Source organism: Cebidichthys violaceus, unplaced genomic scaffold (genome assembly GCF_023349555.1).
Source record: "Cebidichthys violaceus isolate CVI_PGR_0920_01 unplaced genomic scaffold, fCebVio1.0.p SCAF_8, whole genome shotgun sequence".
NCBI classification, from domain to species: domain Eukaryota; kingdom Metazoa; phylum Chordata; class Actinopteri; order Perciformes; family Stichaeidae; genus Cebidichthys; species Cebidichthys violaceus.
This window is the reverse complement of record NW_027176964.1, coordinates 10,139,986-10,165,298: the sequence shown is the minus strand read 5'-3', so window position 1 is coordinate 10,165,298 and position 25,313 is coordinate 10,139,986. Positions and strand designations below refer to the sequence as shown.

The 25,313-nt window shown below is 41.0% G+C and overlaps 1 protein-coding gene across 6 annotated transcripts in view; it reads right to left on the bottom strand.

The window, feature by feature from the left end:
- The window catches only part of greb1l (GREB1 like retinoic acid receptor coactivator), a 41,365-nt gene that overhangs the window by 14,165 nt on the left and 1,887 nt on the right, over positions 1-25,313 (bottom strand). For 4 of the 6 annotated variants that reach the window (XM_068737749.1, XM_068737753.1, XM_068737751.1 and 1 more), the window contains exons 2-11: positions 8,137-8,247; positions 5,436-5,595; positions 4,755-4,925; positions 4,334-4,510; positions 3,849-4,025; positions 3,610-3,732; positions 2,317-2,439; positions 1,182-1,316; positions 962-1,087; positions 243-380 (exon numbers count right to left, since the gene is read on the bottom strand). In XM_068737749.1, coding sequence (XP_068593850.1) covers positions 243-380; positions 962-1,087; positions 1,182-1,316; positions 2,317-2,439; positions 3,610-3,732; positions 3,849-4,025; positions 4,334-4,510; positions 4,755-4,925; positions 5,436-5,592 — 1,327 coding nt within the window. In that variant the 5' untranslated portion in view covers positions 5,593-5,595; positions 8,137-8,247. Of the gene's footprint in view, positions 1-242; positions 381-961; positions 1,088-1,181; positions 1,317-2,316; positions 2,440-3,609; positions 3,733-3,848; positions 4,026-4,333; positions 4,511-4,754; positions 4,926-5,435; positions 5,596-8,136; positions 8,248-11,436; positions 11,644-25,313 lie in introns of those variants that run through there. The other 2 variants (XM_068737750.1, XM_068737752.1) reach the window with 2 other exon arrangements.

The window sequence follows — 25,313 nt, the reverse complement described above, 5'->3', positions numbered from 1 at the left end:
GCACAGTGTTATGATGAGGAACATCTAGCATTTGAAAAAGTGAACTTATAGTTAATTTCTGAAAAGTCTTTATTGGCGCTTCACTTCTTGATAATCACTACCCCAATGATTGAACATTTTACTTTATACTTAGTGGCTCTGAGTCAGTTTTTCTGACATTGCTACACATTGCTTTTAAATGCCCTGCAGGATATTTAATTTAAGTATTACAAAGGAGCAGATCGCTGAAATATAGCTCGTACCGATGAGGATGACAGGGCGAACTCCTGAGGAGTTGAGCAGATTGTCGGGGACGATGACCGTCTCTCCAGCGGTGACAGGTTGGGGCTGAATGACTCCTGATACCGGTGGCTGAGGGGAGGACACTCCTAATACAGCACCTTAAGGGAAATAATGGAATAACACGTCCATACTAGGATTAACCACATAGAGCTAAATAGCGGCGTAAGGTAAAGATTTAACATATTAGTCTTTTAAATTATCCAGAATGGAACACAGTGGTAATATTTGTGGCTGTTGTGCTGTCACAGAAATGTTTTCAATGAAGGAAATAAAATCAGGACAGACAAATTAGCTGAAATGATGCTTGTAAAAATAACCACAATTACACGATATGGCAGAAATCTTCCTCAATCATTTTAACCATTTCTGCAACAAACTCTCCAGCTCCATCTCCATGGAGATACTGGATGAATCATCCCTAACAACCAGAAAACGTAGAGGATGTGGCATACTCATCCCCAAACCAGAGGTAGAGGAAGAAGGGGGGGGGGGGGGGGTTATAAACAACACAGCTTATGCTCCAACAGGAACAGAAAAACACACATACACACACATGCATGCACAATGAATCGAGCTAAAAAAAGTAGACACATGAGGGTCAATTTACAACCCATCTGACTGACTCTGACTCATCCCTTTACAGCTCAGAGATCCGTCCACATTGGGTTCAGGAACTGACCTGGAGAGCAAACTATCGGCCGGATGGCTGGGACAGGGACGGCCGTCGGTGGGATGGGTACCAACGAGTTGGGATGCCAGCTCCGGTGGCGCTTCTTCGGAGGACCCGAGTTCATGGCAGTGGATACTGAACATCCACAACAGACAGAGAACAACGTAAAAACAGAGAATAAAACAAAAACAAAATAAATGATGAGAAATGCCAGAAAAAAAGAACTTACCAGGACTGTCTCCTAAGTCAGCAGTGCGATACGCCGGACCTTGAGGTCCTAAGGAGACCTGGGAGGGGCTCAGTAAGGGAGGACGCCCGTCACCCAGGCAATTTGTTGGCCCGTTCACCCTCAGAGCTGTGGGGACTAGACACATGCACGCATTCACATAAATATTCAGATTAAAACACTAGAGATAGTTGAGACTTTATATTTCGCTATATTTGGTTCTTAATTTATGCATTTAATGATTATGGAAACAAATCTTAGTAACATTTGCTAATTAGGACAAAACACAAAGTAGAGTACAAGCTGATACGAATTTAATTAGTTTTGCATATTTTGTCAAAAAACAAAGGACACATTTCAATTTTGATTGCATTAAAGGAAAAGTCATTAGATCAACAACGTAATTAGGATTCATCCTCTGGGCACCATGAATGTCTGTAAAAAAAAATGCCATGGCAATCTATCTTACAGCTGTTGAGATATAAACATAAATAATATTTATGGCAATACATAAAAATGAGTCAGGACTCAGTGACTCATTGATTTCCTTTACATGAACGTATTGCCAACGACCGGATTGGACATTTCGCAATCTCATATTCACTGTGTTTGCAATACACTAAAACATTGATCTGTGTGTGTAGCCTTTGCTTGTCAATAGCACAACCTTGTAAGCGCTAATGGATAGCAAAGCCTTAAAAAGTCATTACAGCATTACTCCCCTCAGTATTGATTGGTGTGCACACACACAAGCATCTGTTTGTGTGTGTACATGTCACATTTGTGTGTGTGTGTTTGTCCAAACAGAGGTTAATCTTGGCTCCATGGTCAGCCACTGCTCCATCTGCCTTATGCTGAACCACGTAGCTAAGCAACCCTTTTCAGCACAAGTACAATAAGGCCATTTAAGTGACACACACATAAAGGCAAAGTCTTGTCAGCATCTGAATCCTTGCAAATGCCTCTGTCAAAGCCTGGATGCAACTAGGACTAGTGTGTGAAAATGTGTAAAATGTGTGTATCTCTTGTATCATCTGAAGATTAATAATACAGCAAAAAGTAAAGCATAATGCAGAGGGGAAATACATTGGCATGGCGATTAGCTGATAAAAAAACATGTACTTAAAAAGAGCCTCACCTATTGGTAGAGTCTTGTTTCCAGATGTGGAGGACAGAGGTTTGAGGAAACTGCAGTCTCTGCCGAGGTCCTGACTCCCGAAAAAGACAGAGGACACTTGTGTCATTCTGGTGGGTGGAGAATCTGGAGGTAAAAACAAAATGGACTTTAAAATGCATATAACACTCACCATCTCCCTGCAGCCTTCACACACACCTTTCCCCTGTTTGGTCATTTGGTTGCCTTTAGCCTTCATGCTTCTAATCACACAGACTCTTCTGTGTCTGTATCCAACGTCCACTGTGCAACACAAACACACCATAGCTCTCCTTTTTCATCAATCATTCCAAGATAAACAGTCATTTGGAGCGGAGGAGGAGAATGTTACTGCATTTAAGCTCTTGGCTCGCCAAGTGTCAGCGACCTCTTTGGGAGCAGGATCGACATCAAGATCTCCGTCAGGTGATTTCAGGCTACACCAACGACGAGCCCCACAGCTTCAGCTGTCTGACACATTAATGCGTGAGATCTCTGCTGACAGGGTCTAATCAATACCATAAGCCCAGGAGCTGGTTTCCTTTCAATTAAAGAGGGAACAGGCGCTCCTGTTGTGAGAGGTCAGAGAAAAAAACAAACACCTCCTTCTAGAGAAGCAGAATCTCTCTCGCCGTCATGTGACATAAAGCTGCTACCTGAAATCATTAAGACCTTTATTTAATTACACTGTTGTTATGTATGATCTCATATCACAAACAGTGACGGAATTTAATAATGCTTCTCAAATGTATACAATTTTCTTTTTGGCCTAAAAACATTACAACGTGACGTCAGCAACTGATATCAGACACTGCAACAACCACTGCTAATAGCAACAGCAATAAGAAAATGTTGTGAAAATGTTATTTACTGTTGATGAAATACCAGTATGCTACCAGAATATACAGCAGAGCAACAAAATGAGATGAAACAACAACCAACGAAGCCTCTTTGTCACTAACGGCAGAGTGGAGAGTAGTGGTTCAAGAGTCGGACTACGCTCACCTACAGATACATTTCAGGGCTTAGCCATCACCATCTGTCTCTATGGCAACAACATCATCAGCATAAACCAAGCAACGCAATAACTGTTTTTGGTGAAATATATACATTTCGGACTGTCATTTTAGGGATGAAAGGAGGCAGTAAAATCTACAGAACTTTAGTCTGTTTTTTGATATGATGCTATTATAATCATCTAGCACAGAAGTGAATCCATGTAAGCCTGAAAGGGGATTTGTTGAATTTTGCAATTCATTGTGCTGCGTAGAGTCTCACCTGAGAAGGAGAAGGGCGAGGAGCTGTGTCCACTGGCGCCTCCGTTTTCTTTGCTGCTGAGAGAGGAGGACGAGCTGGGTTTGGACGTTGACGCACTGCTGGAGATCTGGCGGCTTTTACAGTCTGAGGAGGAACGGTCAGAGGAATGACCAAAACCGTGACTATCAAAACGTACCAGCACATCGTCGTATGAAATTAAATGATGAAATGCAGAATTGAAAAGCTGTTATTTTTTTTACCTTTCCAACAGATGAGGGGTCCTTTGTACAGAGCACCCTGAGAATTCTTCACCAGGTAGTATTTTAAGTGCTTCTGCTTCTTGGGCTGGGTGGATAACTTCAGGTTGATGTGGTTCGAAAACTCAGTGAAGTATCTAAAGCCCTTTTCCCCACATCCCACACAGTTTCCTGAAAAACCTGGAAGTAAAAAAGGTGACACGGTTATTTATTTTCCTTGTGCAACAAAATGCAGATTGTAATCCAATTTTGTTGAATAAGAAAAACACAAAAGAAAACTAATATATTATATGTTGCGGGTTAAGAAGTCTCGCAGCCTTTTTTTACAAACATTATTCACAAACATTTCAGTCTGGTCCGGTCTTTGGTCAGCACAGGGTAACAATAAGGCGTAGTCATTCTAACAGGAACTTAAAATGGTGCTGATAGCTAGCTGTCTCCTCCACTCTGATCTCAGACCGGGGGGGGGGGGTGGGGGACAGACTGACCTAAAAGTGCATTTTTCCCATTCTCGTCAGGCAAAAAGCGGCGGTCCACGGCACACACCAAGATGTGCTCGGGAACGCTGGGGGACTTGGCACCGACCAGCTCAAAGCCTGCTGGGACTTCGATGGGCTCTGTTGCTATGGATACCAGGCGAAGGTCCTTGCCGGCCTGACAGAACCCTGAAGAGGAAAGATGTTGACGGTGAAACAGATGTGACATTTGATGAAATAAAGTATTTTGGGTAGATTGGACGGTTTATAAATTGAGTGATGAAAAGAAAGATGTAGAAATCACATCTTCTATGATTCTGTCATCTTTAACGACAAGCTTGATTTTTGTATTTCATTTTAAGGAAAGGTTTTTGTGCTTTAATATACATATGTTGTGCTTTTATAATCCAAATCAAGGCCTTTTTTAGGTTACCGTCCAGTGTGCAGCAGCCGTCGGGTGCCGGGGCCTGTAGGTAGGGAAGTGGAGGGCTGCTGCTGTCTGAGTCATCGTCCTCCTCCAGCTCCTCCAGATCGTTGGAAGAGTGGCCGTTCATGAGCTCGTGGCCTGGCGGCTCCCCACCGAGGTCGGCTTTTGGCTTTATGTCTGATGGACATTTTAAATTGGGTTATTTTCACTAGAGCTGACTTAGATTATTATGAGTAACACTGTATTTCACAGGCAAATTCCACATAATTGTCTACTAAGTTTCCTGGAAAAAACTACTGGAAAATTAATCATTTAACAATAACCTAGAGAGTCTTTTAATCAATGCATGGCAGGTCAAAATCTAACAAGATATGAATAGAGTTCAACATAAATGAAAACTTAAGTACTAACAAATTTATATTTATGCAGATTTAAATTGGGCTCTTTCTTTAAGGAAAGTCTTATTTCCCTTATAATTATTACCAAATAACAAAGTTTTAGTAAACTTCCATAGAAATGATTAGGAAACGGACGCAACATAATGACAGACAAAAAATATGACCTCAGCTTTGACTCAGTACGAGTACATTAGCCCTTATGCATTTTCAAATGTAGACCAGAGGTGCACAACAAGAAAATCTTTAGTGCAGTCGACATGGCAGCCAGGCAGACCTGTGCGTTTCCTACCTTCCACGTTACCTGAATACGGCTCCGGCTCAAGGTAGAGCTGTGTGAAGATAGGCTGCGGATCTCCACTGCTGGAGCGCAGCGACGCCTCAATAGAGTTGTGGAGAGCCTCTTCAAATCGAGCAGATTTCAGTTGCCCGGCATATGAATTCCCCATTATCTGCGACAACAATGAGGAGCAGGACGATGAGAAAAATGCACATTTATGGGGGCCGTGTTCATCTCTATTCATTGGTTAGCTCCTTACATAAAGATAGCAAGCTCGGCAGAGATGACAGCAGCAGTCTAAAACGAATGCGGTCATGTTTTCAAATGAATCACAGCTGTATCCTTCAGAGGGTCAGGTCAGTGTATGTCAGTTGGCTGTTTAATTAAAATCATATATAAACCAGTGCTTCAGCCGCAATTGAAAGATGTCACATTGAGCTTTGGGTTATTGTGGGGGGAATTTTTCACTCTGACATTTTAAATACCAAACTATTTATCGATCAATAACAATAAAAAAAACTTTAGTTGCAGCCCTATATGTGAGTGTACTTATGGTATTATGTCATGGAATAAATGTGTCTGGTTCACCAGAGGCTCCTGCAAATAATAACACACACATGCACTCAACATATGTATGCCTGCAATCACACACAGTTTCTCTATGTCAGCCCAAACATAATGGCCAAGGCCAATGGCTTTTTCTTCTCTTTTATTTTGTCTCTTTCTCCTTCTGTCTGATGTGTCACTCTGCCCCCCCACCACCCCAGTGTCCACTCTGGGACATCTGCCGGGGTCGGCTGTGTGGGCCTGAGGTTGGCTGGCTCTCTGGTGGCAGGTGGCAGCTGGACAGAGGGCCAAGCACGAGGTCTCAAAGAAGAGAGCGCAAGAAAAGGGACGGGGACGGGGGGGAAAGTGAAGACAGAAAAAGAAAGAAAGACAGATAGAGGTGAAAAGCAGCACTGACCAATGGCCGTGCAACATCGCGTGTCCATTCATTACACAATGAAGCTTCCCACTCAGACTCCCACTTCACAGTTCGTCATAACATTTCACTCGATCTGCTTTTCATACCAATCCAGTAATCAAGAGTGAAAATAAAGGGAGTTTTGGCTGCTTTCCTGACACTGAGTTTGGCCTGATGTGCCTCCCGTGTTTGTCCTTGGACTACATTTGACTGGTGCAGACCAGTGTTGTGGTTCATCAGGAGGCCCAGCTCAAAGACTTCAGCTGTTTGGGAAAAGCTGTTGAAGCACTTGCATGACAAGGTTATGTGTTGTAGCCTTACTTTTAGTGACATAAACTTGAGGTCAGAGCTTAGTAATATTTGAACTAACATGGCCTTTAAATATTGTTTGGTTTTTTTCCAACCCAACGTTAGCCTTGGATTGTAGATGTTTATTTGAATATGTTACTATAAAACAGCCTGCAAAAACAGGATTAATTTCCTTAGGGGCAAAAGCTGCACGAATTAGAAACTTAGCCGCAACATTTTTGCTGAGTGAAAACATGATAGAAACACAACTGAAATAATTTAAGGTATTTTGCACTTGCAACTTTTTTTTACTGAAAATCTGTCATGTATTTGATTTCTAACTTAATTCCTTTCATTATCGATGAATCTAATTATTTTCTCAGTTAATCGATTGAGTGGTGTTCTCTATAAAATGTCAGAAAGACTCCAAGGTGAGGTCCAACAGTCCAAAACCCAAAGATATTCAGTTGTCTTTAGTTAGTTTGTTCGTCTGCAGCACACACTGAATATATCAGTGAATCAATATCTACTAGGTACACAGTGTCTTTTGGCCTCACAGGAACCCTGAACCTTTGTATTTGGTCAATAATGGGCAGGGTGGGAATCAAGTTGGAGCTGGCTCTCTCCTCCCAGGTCTCACTTTGCCCACGCCTGGACAGGTTCCAAAGCCCATGTTTACCTAACGACCTTCCTGGGGAGGAATCTGGCCAACCCAGACAAAAGACAAGATTAACAGTGCCTGACTGTGCTGTCAAAAGAGATAAGCAGCTTAAGAGAATGAAGCTACAGTATTACTTGCTTAACTGATGGAGGAAGGTGGCTATATAGAGGGACAAAGACAGAGGGGGTGAAAAAAAAAAAAAATAAGAAAAGAAAAGAAACGAGTGCCTGAAGGTGTTTTTATGCAGCCGCTGCTTGTTCGATTGTGAAGTCAAAAGAGGCTCCGGGGGCCTCATTGGCTGGCTGACCCTCAAGCCACAGCGGACGGATTTGTCATTAACCTCGCGTAGGCCGGAGGTGAACACAGAGAATTACCTTTTATCACCTGCGCAACTTAAAACACAGTGTGACTGTGGCAGAGGTCACTTAACGGATGTTTCTGGGGTTTGACTCAGGTGGTTGCTGAGGTCAGCTGTAGGCAGCGGGGTATTTCAGGTGAGTCAGCGGCGGCTTGATGGATGGTCAAACATAATGAGGGGACTCAACCGGGGAGAAGCAATTTATTGTTCAAAGACTAGTGGCTTAAAAAGAGGCGACTTCCAAAGTGCCTCTCAGCCGGTCAGATGGTCAGTCAAGGCCATTTGGCAGCTCCTGGGTGGCATCAACAGATTGCATGAATGTGACCCCGGGTCAAATCTTCACTCAGTGGATTTGGGAGGGACCAAGACAGAGAAAATATGACAACGCAGACTGTGTGAAATTCATCTCTAACAGATGAGCGGCGCATTAAAAACAACTTACATTGTCGGATTGTTCCCAGGCGAGAAGGGACTTGTTCACCTCTGCTACATGCTGGATCACAACCACTCAGAGGAAACTTTTAGTGAGGCATTCCACTCAGTGGTTTGAGACCTGGGGGGAGAGCAGGGAGATGTCGAAATAGTTTACAAAGTATCACTGTCAATAATACAATGAATCAAAACATTTTATACATCTTGAAAGATACGCTGTAGCACCGGGGTTATGTTTTCTCTAAGTAGTCAGGATTATGCATCGTATGATTGTGTAAATCTCAATGTATCCAAAACTCAAACAAACAACGTACCAGGAACCAATTTTGAGCAAAACAATTAAGGCAAAAAACATCCACAAAACACTAATTTTCAACAAGTAATTCAGTGTCTTTTTTAAAGACTATTCAAAAGAAAAAATCAGAAGCATAATCGTCCTTCTGCATTTTTACATTACAGGAATTTTAAGGATATCAGCCTCACTGAGACACAACATGTAAAACGACAGATTAAAAATCTCAAGAAATTTACAATTTATTCAGGAAAATTGTTGAAAGGATATTTTATATCAAACTTTTGACAAGTGGCTCAAATAAAAATAAAATTTCAGGACTCAGTGATTTAATACATTTAATTTAAAAACAGTAATTTGCCATTGAATGGAAAGCAAAATACATATACACTGTTTTCTGAAACATGTATGCTGCAGAAAGTCTGGTACTAAAGGTCACCACTGTCCAAAAAAACCCCCAAATGAATGGGTGCACTCATGGCCACTCAATAGGCTCAAACCATGACATATGTATTCCCTATTACGCGGCTAAAAAGGCGTTATGTGACACCACGGCCCCGGTGCGATTTTCACAAAACACAACTGGGTGTCCAACATAGATTGGAGCTGCACTCACTACACACAGTCACTTTACTCTGAATGGATTTGCCAGTTACTTTGACCCTTTGTTACAATATTGTTTGGCAACTCAGGCTCTGATATTACACAAGCAAAGCTGCGTTCAAAACACTGACTGTCACAATCTACCCTGTCATCACTTCTGACCGTGTGGCGCTGTTTTTATAAGAGGGATGTTGGTCGGGGGTCCAAGTCCTTCAATAGGCAAGTGTACATAAGCTGGTTCAACTTGCATTTACTGACCAGAATGTAGCTTATTTTGTGAATGATTAGCCAGCTTGATACAGCTAATCAAGATAAAGGGTTAAAAATGTCAAAATATATCAGACAAAAACCTGTACTTTTTGCCTTCTGGGCAACTGAATTGCTTACTGAAAATGTTGTTTTAAGTGACCTAAACTTCAGCTGAGGGTTTAGTTATAATTTAACTTTTAAGTTTTGTACAGTATTAATTTTGTTTGGGGCAAAGCTACACAAAATACAAAATGATGCCACAACAACTTTTCTGAATGAAAATATGATAGAAAACACTTAACAAATCCAAAATAATTAAGATATTTTTAACTTAACATAGTTTAAAGCCTAAGAAAATCATTCTTACTGAAACTTTTGTTTGAATTACAAGACAATTATACCAGAATTCAATGTGGCATTAATCTTATAAAATGTACCATAACACAAGTCCAAGCTTTATCCTCCCACAGGTCTCACACTCTGCTAATTACCCAGGATGCAGAGTCCTGAAATATTTTGATTCTTATCTAGTTGTGAAAGGTAGACGACACAGAAGGAGACGCAGATGGCTGCCGAGATGAAGATGAAGGAGCTGTAAATCTAGACACCGACACCAGCCTGGCCCGAGGTGCTTAATCAGGTTCTGTGCTTCCAGTAATAACATTTGAGGGAATGTTTAGGCTGATGCGCTGGTTAAGTGTCTCACTTAGAGCAAGATTCAAGGTAAAACACACGCATTTCTAACATGCACTTTGCAATGCAAGTCCGACTGCTTCTACATACACACCCAGCATATGTACACCATATGGTCATATGGCCATGTTAAATATAGACAGTGCAAAAATGTGTGTAGAAAGTAGCAGAAAGTGGACCATTCTGCTGAGATTGTGACAGTTAAAAAATATCTAATTTGAGTATTTTTAAATTGTTTAATTAACTTTGTTAAAAAATACAAATTCAACTTTGAAATGTCATAAACAGTCAACCCCATCTGTACTATATGTGTGAATGTATTATCGCTTTATGTTTCACATTGTAGGAAAATCAAAAGTGTAATGAAAAGTGATGTGAGCAGAATGTTTTTAATTAAAGAATTGTGGGAAGAAAAAATTATGCATTGTTGTGAATGCTGCTGGTAAGAATACATTCTGATCACCGCTAATGTTAAATAATTAAAAATGTAAATCAAAACACTGACAATAGCACACACAGAAGAAAATACAACTTAATGAATCCAGCCTGAATGTTCATATACTTTACATTTTCTGTAATTGCCATGCTTGGTTAAGTGCAAATGGTCCCAATTTTGTCTCGGGTAAAGCAATCCTTAATTAAATCACTTGTTGTAAATTAAACCTCATTACAGACATTTGTTCGAAACTGTTTTTTTTTAGATATCTAACGATCCAACTGAGCTGACTTTTAACCCTGCCTTTTCTTTCTCTCAGTCCTCCTTTTGTTTCTCCCTCAACTGCTTTATTACATTACAGTTCAATAGAAGGAGAGAGGCAGGATTAAACCTACTTCCCCTGTTGAACTGGTATCATCACATTCTGACTCAGCAGATCCTTCCAGTCGAAGCCAACACATTCCTAAATTCATTTGAAGAAATCCTTCAACTGTTTTTTTCCCACTTAAATATGTGAGAAATAGAGGTAGAAAGATGTTCAAACTGTCTATACAGTTACACTTGGTACATTGTTTAAAATGTGCTATTTAAACTACTACTGTAAAGTAACAAATAGTTTATTTACTTCAATCATAACAACCTATTGACTAAACTTTCTTTTCGCCTCAGTCATAAAAATAACTGCAAGTAAAATGTTAGATATAAAATTTTATAGAATTTATAGAATCTAAAATATAAAATTTTAGAAATATCCAAATCATTTACGCCTCATTGTCGTGCATTAACACTTACAGCCCATACCAATAGCTGAAATGCGGGAAAGATCTCAGCACACTGTTAACATTAGAAAAGCTAAGGTGGAAAGACACTAACCCATCAGACAGGAGAGAAAGGGGGGGGATGGGGTAAGAAATGAGGCAGAAAAAAAAAAAGACAAATATCTCTTCATGCTCTCTAAATGAGGTGCTAAAAGCCCATCTCATTAATGCTACATCAGAGCCACATGTGACACACAGCACGCAAAGCTTCTCCTGTACCTTTCATGATTACTCGGCCAGCAGAGGAACCCTTAAAATCCAAAACAAATGCAGTAAATCCCAAATGTGAAGGCAGCTGTTTTTTTTCAGATATAGTCCATTTTAGATAATAAATCCTCCAGGAAAGAATTTGTTAATATCCAGGCAACATGTGGAGTTTCACTCCTTTCCGGTATGTCTCAAGTCACCTTTGTCATGATACTAGAAATGGGAATCCCACTCTTTCCCTCAGAAAAGCAGAAACCCTCCCTCCCTCTCCCTCTCTCTCTCTCTCTCTCTCTCTCTCTCTCTCACTTGCATGCAAACAAACACAAACACACACACACACACACACACACACACACATACCCCTCCCCCTAGTCCCCTATGCCCTCCTCTGTCCTGTGCCATTTGCCAAGGAGGGAGGGAATCCACCGGGGGCTCATTCATCTTGGCCCCGCTGACCCCCTGTGGTGACAGATGCTCTTGGAGGCCTGCAGAGCTGTGTGTATGTGTGTGGGGGGGAAACAAAGAAGAAGGTCCCGCATTTCCCCCCTGCCACACAGCCACAGCGCCCTGCCACGCGTGACCCCCTGCACGCCAAGACACCGACACTGCGTCAGGTGGTTTTCAAGAGAGAGGCGTGGGGAGGATCTTTAAATCCAACTCTCGCTCTCACGCTCAGCTCTTTCTGGCTGACTGACACACCCAACTTTTTTTATTTTTATTGGGGGGCCAATTCAGGAGACGGGAGAATCTGTCCCCAGCAAAATGGGGACAAGAATGTCAGGTCAGCTTGAGCATTTTGTCTTCGTAGCCTTGCCCGGGATTGACCCCACTTTGGGCTTTTACTCCCGCTATAAATACCAGGGGCTCATCTGGCCAAAATAAATAAACGGAAATACACCGCAAATCAACAGGCACTGGCAGATGTTGGGGATTCTATGTCATTAAAGCCTATAATGATCAGGGTTAGTACCTTCCCATGGTATCGCTAAATGGTAAGGGTATGGTGTTCGGGTATGTAAGTGAAGAAGTGTGACATTAATGTTCAAACATGTACGTCTGCAACATCAGAGGAGAATCTCAAACTGTGAGACTCATTAAATCACTGAAGTGGTTGACATCACTATTTCCTCGAATCCTCGTAGTGTGTATGTTATGCAGCATGTTGAAACTATATTAAGGGTTAACGATCTGTTATCGACTGTTACATTTCATGGCTCAATCTTTTTCCATTCAAGGTCGCTGACACACTTAACGTCATAATTTACTGTGGCCTTGCGCATGTAAAGTTACTAATTTAGATTCCTGCGTCTGTTTTTCTTTCGACTAATTAATGCCAAGTCAGCAAGAATTTGTCGGGTAAATAGTAGGTTTGAGTAAACTCGCATCTACTTGATGGCAAGGAGGATGCACTCACCATTCAACATGACACAGCATTTTTTTTGTCTCTAATACCAATGTTTTCTCTCAGATTAATTGATTATGAAGAGTTAAAACTTGCTTTTATTGAGAGGAGAGAAATAAAAATGCAAATGTATCACTGTCTAGAAATTGGATTTTTTCGTGAATTTGAACAGAAAACACCTACTTATTACACAGCATACTAATAGAGATTAAGGATTACAATAACATCGGGTTGATTATAAATATCTCTCTCTTTACTGGCCCAGGTTTCTTGCTTGGCTGAGCCGTGTGACTGGTGTTCCAGTTCATTACCACAGACACACAGTTCCACAGTTGTGTTAATCAAGTCGTGTGCAGCTCTTCTCACCTCCTCTCCAATGGTTATATTAGGGCACAGTCAGCGTGATGGCAGCCGTAAACCACCGCACGAGCCAATCAGGGCCTCCATTAGTCCTTACGGGCCTTTCATTTCTCTCAATCAGCAGCATTTGTCCAAACATTGGGCTTGAGTTTGACTGTGAAATTTGTCCGGCTATTGCTGATTTAGACCACACATGGGAAAACGTCGGTGAGTACCAAACTGTGCCTCGGATTTCATTTGGTGTTTTTTAAGTGCTAGAGATATCGTAAATTAACTGTATTTATCAGGTGTGACAAAAAGTGGTATCCATTGGATACCAGCGTAGCCACAAGTTCAACTGGGGGAAAAGAGCTGTCAGTGTGATGTATGTCTAAGCCCCTGACTTTGACGTGGCCCATCTTAAATAGCCCATTTAGAATGGAGATAATGAGTAAGCCCAGCATTTTCTTTGGCCTCAAAAGACACCGTGCAAAAAAACAAAAGGGTGTGGATTGAATGCATGCCCGCCCCCCAGCCCATCCTTCACCGCTGCATTGAGCTCCTCAATGGGGGGGGGGGGGGGTGTTCTGGGAGATCTTGGGCTTGATGCTCTTAAATGTGGAGAGGGGTAGGGTTCTTCCCTTCTCAGGATTCCCAGAGGAGCGACACAGCTTTGTGCTAGCTGGCTCAGCAACCTACCGGCCTAACCTAGCACAGCGGGATGGCTTTTATACTGATTGCATACCGTGGCAGGTTGAGGCTCTGATACTGTAGGAACACGAGGATGAGGTTTAACCAAAAAATCTAGACACACGAGTATCAGTTGGGGAGGAAGCACAGAAAATCAAGGTGCTAATTAGCACGTATAATAAGAAAACAATGCGGCAGCAAAACAAAACAAGAAAACAAAAATGACAGCATGTGAAAATTCCCGCAACGGCATCCCCTCTTCTACCTGCTCGACGTGGGCTACCTGACACCAAAGGTGTGAGGACTCGCGCTGCTGTTTACTGTCCGGGTGGCAGCCCGCGGCCATTTCCTTATAAAAGCCCCACGACCTTCTTCAGGACCCCCTCCCCCCGGCTCCTCGGGACTACCTGCTGGGCCCTGAAGTGTAAATCGGTGCTAGTGAGGATAGCAGATGAGCTAAGGTCATTCATGGCTTTCCAGTGGGCCACACAAACAAAGGCAAACATTCCAGCTGAATGCCATTGCTGAAGTCGGCAGTAACAGAGAGGAGGAGAGGGAGAAGGAGACAGAGCAGGGCTCTGTGAAGATAATAGCTTGAGGGTGCATGTGTGTGTGTGTGTGTGTGTGTGTGTGTGTGTGTGTGTGTGTGTGTTCTAGGGATTATCTGAGCAACTATAAAGTGGGGTGAACCAGGGTTTAAGGCTTGGTGTGACCAGAGGGAACGGGGGCAGGGTACAGGGCCCGAGGAGGGGTGGACAAAAGGAGCATTTGGGCAGATAAAGTCATCATCATTAAGCCACTGGAAGTTTACTGTCCAGTTATAAAACTCCTTTAAAAATTAGGGGCAAGGGGGTGCGTGTGAAAGGGCAGCGGGGCTGGAAAGGCCTGCGAAGGGGCTGGAGGGCCGCGTCGGGACTCGCTGAGGAACAGTAGCGCTAATTCATTAGGGGACAAGCGGCCTTTGTGTTAACACAGGATGACTGGAGCGGTGACCTTGCCACACACTCTGGCCCAGCGGAAGAGTTTAAGGGCAAGGCATTTAACCTTAAACTAAATCTCAGTGGCAGACAAAGGCCAGCATCGTTTAACGGCACAGGTCGACCAAACAGATAACTGGCGCAACGCAATTGCAAAACAAGCCTTGTTAAAAGTAGCCAACTCATGGATCAACATTTGACTCTATGTTTTCAAATTGCTCTTTTTTATGTCTATCCAACTGCCCAAAACCTAATTCAGTTTACTGACATATATTTATGACAAAGAAAAGCTGCAAATGTTGTCATTTAAGGAGCTGAAACCAGAGAAAGTTTGGCCCTTTTGCTTGAAAGATTAAGATTGATATTCATTGGTAAACTTATCAACTAATTGTTTCAGCTCAGCTCAAATTTATGACATTTTTGGACACGACCGATCAAAACAATGCAACTGGACAATAGCTGGTTGTACTGTTTTGTGTTACCGTGATGATTCTAAATACAGTAAATGCAATCTCTCGCCAGCTGTGATTATTATTGTTCTTAAAATCTGATCACATATCTCATTTTCTAAAGGTAAAAATAGTCTTTAAAATGACACATCCAAACTGATGGGCTTACTTTGGGCATCTCGGCCATAAATTTCCCCTTACACGTTTAGCAGAATGTAATAAAATGTAAAAAGTTGCCAAAACATGTCCGTTCTTTGCTAATGTGACCAGAGAGCAGAAAAGGTCAGCTCTCAAAGCCGCTCTCCCCGATAGAATAAGTGAATGAAAGTGAAGGACGAGTGACAGTTTACAACGCTGTTCATGACTGTGTAATAAAATGGAAGGCCTGTCAGTGAACCCGATCTGCATTTTACAACGCTGCCGGGGTTGAACGTCAGTTCACCATAGTCAGGACAACAAGACCCTAATGCATTTGTGGACTTATTCAGCGGAGCCATATTGAATAAGACAACAATGAGTTCTATTTCATACTGTAAAGCTGTCACCAGCCGGGATTAAACACCGGTCAATGGTAAAGGGCATGAGGAAGGAAGATGGAAACAAATGTTAAGACAAGAGGACATATTTTAACTTAATTAACTCTCTAAAGATATATAGTTTTAATCTAAAACTGGAAAAATGATCTCTAACATTATATGACTTAAAGAAAAGAAATTGAGCTTATAATACATGAATTCACTTTGTCACCAGTTCCCTAATTAGCCTGTAATTTATCCTATTCTGAGAATGAAATCGATCCGCCATCATTGCCACAGCTTCTTCTAACATCTGGTCCACACCGAATGGCTCGTCCCAGAGTAGATCTTTGATGATGGTTGACCAGGCCTTGTCCTGGCCATAAACTGTTGTTTAGACAGCCCTGTTTGCTATGAGGGTGTAAAAGGAGAGCCGTGGATCACGTTGAGAGGGCCAACACTATCAAAACACTGGCTCTTATCAGATGACAGAACAAGCAAAGGGGTCAGGTTCTGTTTCCAGCGGCTGGCTTGAGCTGCACTCAGCCCGGCCTCCACATCATATGTCAGGCAGACTGAGGTGCTGATAATAATGGTCAAATAATCTCAGAGATGATCATCATGTCAGCGAACCTTTCAAAACACACACAGCCCTGAGGGATGGATGGCAGCCCTAGCATAGAAGGGTTTGTATTGTTTTACCTCAGTTTTGGTACCAAGACTAGAGACATAAATGTATCAAAATAGGCTCAACTCAATGTAAGCATTTTATGATCTTTACTTTCATTAATGGAACATTTTCCTCATAATTTACACGTACATTTCTTGGGAAAGAACTTTGTCATTAAGCATGCATTGCTGGAAAAAAAAGGAATTTCAGTTATTATTGGAAACTTTATTCATTATTATTGATATGATATATTTGTTGGATTGTATGCTTGCCTGTAAACAAAACAATCATAAGAGAAATTTAAGTAAATATTTATAAAAGAAATATTTAAATAAGTGAATATCTTATAAAACAATAATGAATAAGATGATGAATATGACAGCTTCCGGTACTTGATCCTTCTTTATATTCAATGTAACAAACATTGTGATCGGTACTCCTAAAGTCCCCTCTTCTAGGGCTGAAACAATTAGTCTATTAATCAAACTGCTTTAAGCCTTTTTACAAGAATACAATAAATGTTTAAGCTTCTTTAATATAAGACATTTTTGCTTTTGTTTTAGTTACGTGATAGTTACGTGATAGTACTCTTAAGGAAACCAATATTCGGCACCACCATCTGACATTTTATACATGATTAGTTAATTAATTGAAAAACAATTAGCAGATTAATGGATCATGAAAACAGCCATTACTTGCAGACCTACCCTCCTAGAAATATCAAAGACACGTTTTAGATAAAGACGTCAATTGTCTGTGTAAGGATCTTCACTAAACATGTTAGATGCTTCCAACTTTACTCCACAGATACAAAAGACAGCCGATCCCCTCAAAGTTCAGTCAAAGTTCTTCCCTGAAAAGTTCTCACAACTGACACACAATCACAATTTAGCCACGCAGGAGCACTGAGCACTCATGGAGAGGACATAAGAAAGAGGTCTGTTGTGTTTATCAGGCATCCAGAGAGAGACCCACCTTTCACAATGGGACCTCTCCTTTCTTTTCCTTCCTGAAAAAAAGTCTCCGCCACCTTGAATCCGTTTGAGTGACACTGGGACAAAGAGGCTTCTCAATGTCCCCGACGAGGGCGCCTCCTCCCCTTCCCCTCAAAACTTCCTCACCGGGCGATCAGCTGTATCCATCATGTCTCTCTTCCTGACCCCAGGCAGCATTGCTGTATCAGCAGCATCCCCCCCCCCCCCTCACTCTACCACATTACCCCCCACCCTGACCGATTAATAAGCACCAGGTTGCCCTCGGTGACAGGACCCACACTTAAATCCCATCAGTCCTCCTTACTGCAGCGAGAGCCACGGCGTCAGCAGGACTCTTTTTTTTTTGTCTTAATGAGACAATGGAAGCAGGGCCATCTTTTGTTGGGGGCTTGACCCCACACACAAGCTTTGCTGATGAGAAAAAGTGACAGTAAACCTATTCAGGCCTGGTGCACTTCATCCTGCCCTGATCCCTCCGAGAGATGAGATACTTTGCCAACTGGCAGATGTGATAGTTAAGACACGGCTCCTGTCACAATGTGGCGTACCGAGCAGAAATTACGGTTAATAGACGGCACAGTTTGTGAAAACAAAGTGAAAAGTGTTATGCCTTCAAATGTGTTCCTGCTTTCTTTTCAGTCGTGTTCCTCAAAAAACAGCCCGGATGCTGAAGTTAATAAGTGAGCCATTTGAAAATGTTTCAAAATGTTCCTACTAAACATTCTTGCACCAAGACATGAGTCATTTTTGTTTAAAACTAAATTTCTTCCATAAACGTAGAGCAAGATGGCTCGGACCAGATATTTTTCCAACCCTGATTTCCTGTCGGGTAGCATTCTCCAATTACTCTGTGCTGTGGGTAATGTACGGGATTCCGTTTCTCTTTACAGAATCTTAATCAACACTGGCACAGCATCAGACTCCCATCTCCGCCGTTACACCCATTACTGTTACAGTACATGATGCTGCAAGAGCTGATGAAATTATAACATTTAAAGAAATTATGGTTAAGTCTTAAGAATTTAGTGGAATTATTTCAACTAAAAAGCATACAAACAAACCACTATGCTCAGCAGAAACGCAGCAGTAATGAATTAAGCGATGCTGCTCTAGGGGACAAAGACAGAGAGAGAGACTCTTTGCAGGTGTAATGTTCAGAAATTTCTCAAACAGGGGAAGAAGGCACTAGGAATGCTTTAAAACTTAAAATTCCTCACACAGGTAAATAAATCTTTTTTCATATTCAAGCATTAAGATTCTGTAGGTCTGAGAGCCAAAACAGATAGCATACAGGTGACATAAAGTGTCTGATCAAGGTGTTAGACCAGCTTGTGCCACAGAGAACAGCTGCAATGCTGCTTGGCACAGTGTCCGGAAATGCATTTGAGGGATGAACACCATTCTCAAAAAAGGATAATTTGGCATTTAAATCATGATGGTGGAGAGGGCAGCCAAACAAACTACTCAAAAATGTCTCAACAGTTATTAAACTGGACTGGGATCGGGTGATTAAATCATATGATTCACAGCATTTTCTTATTAATCACAAATGAACTGTATGAGATCTGCATTTGTTATGTTTCCTGACTGTGTAACGTTTTAAGAAAAGGACTGAATGCAAATAAAAAAATACATGAGTCACAAATTTCCAAGGCTCTCTGACACACAGCTGTCTGTCTTCTTCTACAGTCGAGGCTTAAATGGACCGGAAACAAATGTCTAGCTATAGACACACAACCAGTTAGCACTGAGTTAGTTTGATGAAAAATATCTCTGTTGTAATGCTATTGATTTTATCAAGAAGTCAATACACAGATCTAGAGGGGAAAATCAATGAAGAAGTCTTAATCTGTTAATAGTTTTCTATGTGTTCACCTCTTTCTTAGATAGATAGATAGATAGATAGATAGTAACTTTATTGATCCCACGAGGGGAAATTATTTCGTTACAAGCAGCAATAGGTTCCAGAGCAGCAATAGGTCACAGGTATAAAAATCTTAATATTATATATATTAAAAAAAAGAAAAATACACATGTCACAATACACAATATATACAATTATATATATATATATATATATATATATATATATATATATATATATATATACAATTATTCTTTCGGGTTGGGCTTGAGTTGCAAATGTGTACACACACACACACACACACACACACACACACAGAGACAGAGAGACAGAGAGAGAGAGAGAGAGAGAGAGAGAGACAGAGAGAGAGAATGACCTCCCCTGCCACAGAGGAACATTGAGTTCTCGCAGCAGAGGTCTGGGTCTTGGTCACCGTAGCCTTGGACAATTGGTGACAGCCTTCTGCTGCAAGCAGCCCTCTCCCCCACAAGCCCTGGCAGCATCAACACACGCTGACCTTGCGTTTTGACATGAAGAGTGAGAGAGAGTGAATGTCATGTTTGAGATATGCGTGTGTGTGTGTGTGTATGTGTGTGTGTATGTGTGTGTGTGTGTGTGTGTGTGTGTGTGTGTGTGTGTGTGTGTGTGTGTGTGTGTGTGTGTGTGTGTGTGTGCCAGGGATATTTTGGGGGCAATATATGTGGGCAAAGCCAATGATGCTTCCTTGGTGATGTGGGAAATCTGGCTACAAGCCTGAGTGTTTCCAGCTGTTGTTGGCACGAGTCCTGCTCCTTCACAACAACAATACCAAGATACACAACAACCCAGGACGTTTCATAAGAGTGACGATCAACCAAATGTATCAGAAAGAACTGCAATAAAATCTCACATTCAGCACAATTAATCATCTGGCAAAAGTAATATATTGAGCAATAAACCTGCGTGTGAAGTAATTTGTGTGACGAGTCTAAAATGTACCCAGCCTGAAGTTATTTGGCTCATGAATTAGCCGATCAAAATAACTCAAGAGGAGCGGGAAAAGAAAGGCGCAGAGGGGGAATATTGGGTTATTTTTTTACATATTTGTCAGCCCGGCTAAGTAAACAATGCAAGGAGAAGCTCTGAGAACAATACACACATAGGGGAGAGCGACTTCATTCTCAGCTCCACAATATCTTTAGAAAGATAATAGTTGTTGGTTATTATCAATGTGTGTAACAGTCATGTTAATCAATAGATAGAAACCCAACACTGACGAATGACTCAGACGCCGTGCACCTCTGCAAAACAAATCTGACACTTGTAGCAAAGGCCAAACAACTTTACCTTGATGCTTTCTATCAGACTATTGCACTGTGATCAAACACTGCACTCTTTCAAAATAATGTAATTCATTTCTGGCCACAGGTACTGTTCCACTGGGGTTGGCATCAGTACAAGGGAGGAGGAGGAGGAGGAAGAAGAGGGGGATGCAGCAGTACAGCCTGTAAGAACACACTGTTCCATAACAGTCCTGTGCAAGAAGGGATTCTCAGCTGGATGCTTTCCAGGTTTCAATGGAGAGAATGAGGACATATTATGACAAAGAGCTCTCAGCCGAGCTGCATGCACACTTTGCTCTTTATGAGCTTACATTGATGCGATGGAGCCCACAGATATCCAAGAGATTGATCTTAAAAAATTAAAAATAAATAAAAGGAGAAACACCGCAGACATGAGACTTCATGCCATAATCCTGCTGTGATGAGATGCAAGATGCGAAGACTCAGACTTTGGGGGGTTATTGACCTCATTGCAAATGAAAGAGTTCAACTTAAGGAACAAAAGACTGAAATTCCTCCTTCACCTGGACATGCCATCACACACACACACACACACACACACACACACACACACACACACACACACACACACACACACACACACACACACACACACACACACACACAAATGCACTCACGCCTAATAGCGACCGCTTGACTTTGCAAGCTTCCCGATGAGCGACTTGGGGGAAAGTCCAGATAAGTCTCATTCCTTTCTGTCAGGGAGCTGTTTTGACTTTGATCTGGGGCTGGGCGCTCAATGGAGCAACACATTTGGAGCTCACGACTGTTTTAGCTCTGTATTTAGACGGCTTTACGACACACTTTGTAACAGTGCCGTGAACACAGCTGTGTGATTAGGAATAAGTATGATTGATGCTATAGAGGGTGAGGGCTTATGGAAACTATGGAATGGGTTCATTGAGTCATTCGGTTAGCCAACTAGGACATCCAGCGGTGACAGATAAGAAACTGCCATGCATGTCAGAATCAGAGATAACTAACAGAACAACAGGAAGTGCCATCTACCGGGGTCGTGTTCCACTCATGCATAAATGTATACACACACACACACACACACACACACACACACACACACACACACACACACACTCAGAGCCTCCCTAGCAACAAAGAGCAGGATGTTCAGGCTAGTACTGTTGGATGTACTCCTACATATTGCATGTCCTACCTTCCTTTCATCCATCACTAAAAGTCACATTCTATGGTTGTGAGGAGGCAATTTTATTTATTTTTTTCTTTTTTTCAGCTTAGAGGAATTTCCCCCTCACAACCTTTCCTTTTCCCCTTCACTGGTGAGTAGGCCATAAACGCAGAGGGGTGAAGTAGACTCACACCCAACAGCATAAATTCATGGTCAGACATTAAGGGAGGAAATTGTTCGAGCATTAAGCCACGTTTAAACAGTAATGTGCCTCAACCGAGCTCAAGTTAATGAGTGAGGGTTTAACATATGCAAGAGCAAGGAGCAATGAGACTCTGGGTAAAGTAGCTTTTGGAATTAAACCAAGGTGTAAAAAAGAATGAAATTATTTTCTCAATTCATTATTTAATCTATAAAATATGGGACTAGGGAATAGAAAAAAAATTCATCAGAATTTCCCATGGCCATCAAAAACTTAAAAATATTCACTTTGCTATTATAGAAGACTGCCAGACTCCTGAAGAAACATTTTGACATTTACATTAGAGAAGCTGGAACCTGTGAATGGCAGTTTTACTTTAAAACATGCTGAAACGATAATAAAAATGTGTGTGTGTGATTATTTTGATGGATGGACTAACTGATTAATTTACTAATTGTTTCAGCTCTTAACAATAGCACACAAAAAAATCAAGTGAATTAAAAATAAAATAAAATAAAATAAAATAAAATAAAATAAAATAAAATGGTTCCACTTCCTGCAGGTGAGACTAAGATATAACAGCTGATGGTGGAGGGCTTTGAGGAGGAAGCCCCACCCCCACCAGAAGGATCAATGCATGTAAATGGTAGAGGTCACAGACCTTTGACATCTCCTTTCAGCCGGGGGAGGGGCACAGGCCTTTGTGAGATTGGCTTTAATGATCCGATTGTCGACTGTGTCATGCACCTACATACAGTACAGGGTTTGTGTCGCATTGTCCTTCACTCTGTGCACACTCCTGCCTCACTGTGTGTCCAAACTGTACAGCCTTAAGTGTGAGGTTTGAATTAATTAATGTTGCTCTGTATCTTACTCTCTGTGTCTGCATCCAGCTGCATTACTTCGCCCTTCATCACCCTCACATCTGTTTTAACCACTTCTTCCATATCTTCCCCTACTCAGCCTCCCTATGTTCCTCCTCAGACCTTATCAGTGCTTTCCCCTCACTCCTCTTTCATGCTGCATTTTAGAAGAGAGTTTTGATCAATTACTTATTTAGATTAATAGAACTTCAACCACATGTAGATCTAACTCCCTGCTACAGAGAGAGAAAACACACAAGCCTGACACCACCACAACAGTCTGTGAGTGCTCAGACATTACCAGTGAACACAGTGTTCCTGGCATTCTTGACCCTTAATAAAAAAAAAGCAGGTTTAAAATTTACTAGCATCCATGCGGAACGCATTTGACTCTGCAGATCAGCACCGAGATGTTCTTTTATTTCTCGAAAACAGCCAATAAAAAAGATCAGCCAAAATCTGATATACAATGACAATAATTCTTTCTTTTCTATTTAGATTTCGGAGCCGCCAGCATAACTCCACCAAAATATTCTGACTTTCATCAGACGCTGTTACTGCTGAAGCAATACGGAAATATAAAATACTTTGCTAGGTGGTTAAATGAATACACAATTTCTATGTGATTTATTTGTATTTGGCATAAACATAACATTTAGAATGGATCTATATTTTTATTTTACAGTGAATGGCAATAAAAACATTTACTGAAGTACAGTGCATAAGACCAGATAGGAAAATGTATATTAAATTTTGAGGTAGTATTTTGAGTATTTCCACTTGATTTATATTTCTACTCACCTACATTTAATTTTGAAATAATGTACTTTTTACGGCAATACACTAATTTGACAGTAACAGATACTCGTTACTTTGAAGCTCATTATTTTATAAAAAACATATCCAATATAAAGTATAGTGCTTTCTTAGATTATACTGAACACTATGTAAAGCATAATTAGCTTCACAAATAATCATAACTGTAATAATTTTTAAATAACATGATTATATAATAATATATATACTAGTTTAACACTCACAGAGGCCGAGACATAATGAATACTTTTATTTTGGTAATGCAAGTAGCAAGCATTTTGCTGACAACACTTTTTACTTATCAGTAACATTTTGAATACAGAACTTTTATATTGCATTTCAACTTTTGTATTGCTACTTTTAATAATATAATAATTATAATAATAATAATTATTATTCTTACTATTATTGTTACTACTTTTATCATTATAAATATAGCATTTAATTATCTACTTTTAGATCATATAGTGTGTTTTATTGACACAATCATCTCTCCATGACAACATAAGCATGTGGCAAAAAGGGAAAATTTGATTTGGTGCTGGCCTCTGCTTCAGCAGTATTTGGATAATGAGGGTTAATTTGAGGACCACCTGTTTTTTGGGTCCTGTCAATTCGCGCTCAAAGCAAATGTGAAACAATAGCACTGATCTTTCTAGTTGGGAATTAGTCCCTTGTACCATCTGTACTCAGGATCAGAGACAATCACTAAGACGCACCTCTGAAAGGATCAAGAGAAGCATCTGCCTGTAATGCTGACTGGTCCCAGTGGTGTTTTTGAGATCTTATTATTGTGATCCGTGAGGGTGTTTCATGTGAAAGATTTTGCCTCACTGATCAATATTTTAAATGATGTGTTTCTGGAGCTGCTTGAAGCCACCGGAGAAAATGAAACCTCTTTGCTGCTGACTGGATTGGTAATCAATTGTTACGTACTGTTGAGTATGACACAGAATACAAATCAGAGTGATCTATGATGCACAGGTTTCTCATAACAGGGAACTATATTTGACGAGTATGTGAATGAAAGATGACGGTGTTCAAATGAAAATGCATCTTCCATTTCCTCCCTAGAAAATAGACAAAAAATGCACAGGGCCAGCTGGGCAAGCTCAAGGCAAAAATGTCAAAAGGAGGAGTGCTGGTGAGCTCGAAATGATAACCAGGGAGAAAATAAATCAATCTGTTACCCTGGTGACAATTGGATGTGAAATAATCATCGAGCTTGAGAAATGACATGTTGCATTTTTTGCAAAAGCCTCCTTGCCTCACAGCAGGTCTTCCGCACAACGTGACAACTGTTAATGATACTTTGGCAAAAAATAGAAACGGGATGCATTAACATGACAAGATGAAAGGTTGACAAAACAACATGCTCTCAAAAGATGAGTTGTTATTTTAAAGAGGGCATCTTTTGAGGGATGAGTAATAGCTTTCCTTACCTAATTTCCAGTTAGGTACATCTCATTTTAGCTGATTCGAATTGCTAGAAGTGTAATTTTTTTTTCACCTGCGTGTGTTCATTTCTCATCAATGCAATAATGGTGGAAGTTTGCTATTTTTCAATATTACTGTTTTACAACAAACCCCCTGGGGAAATAATGAGGACCACACCAATTT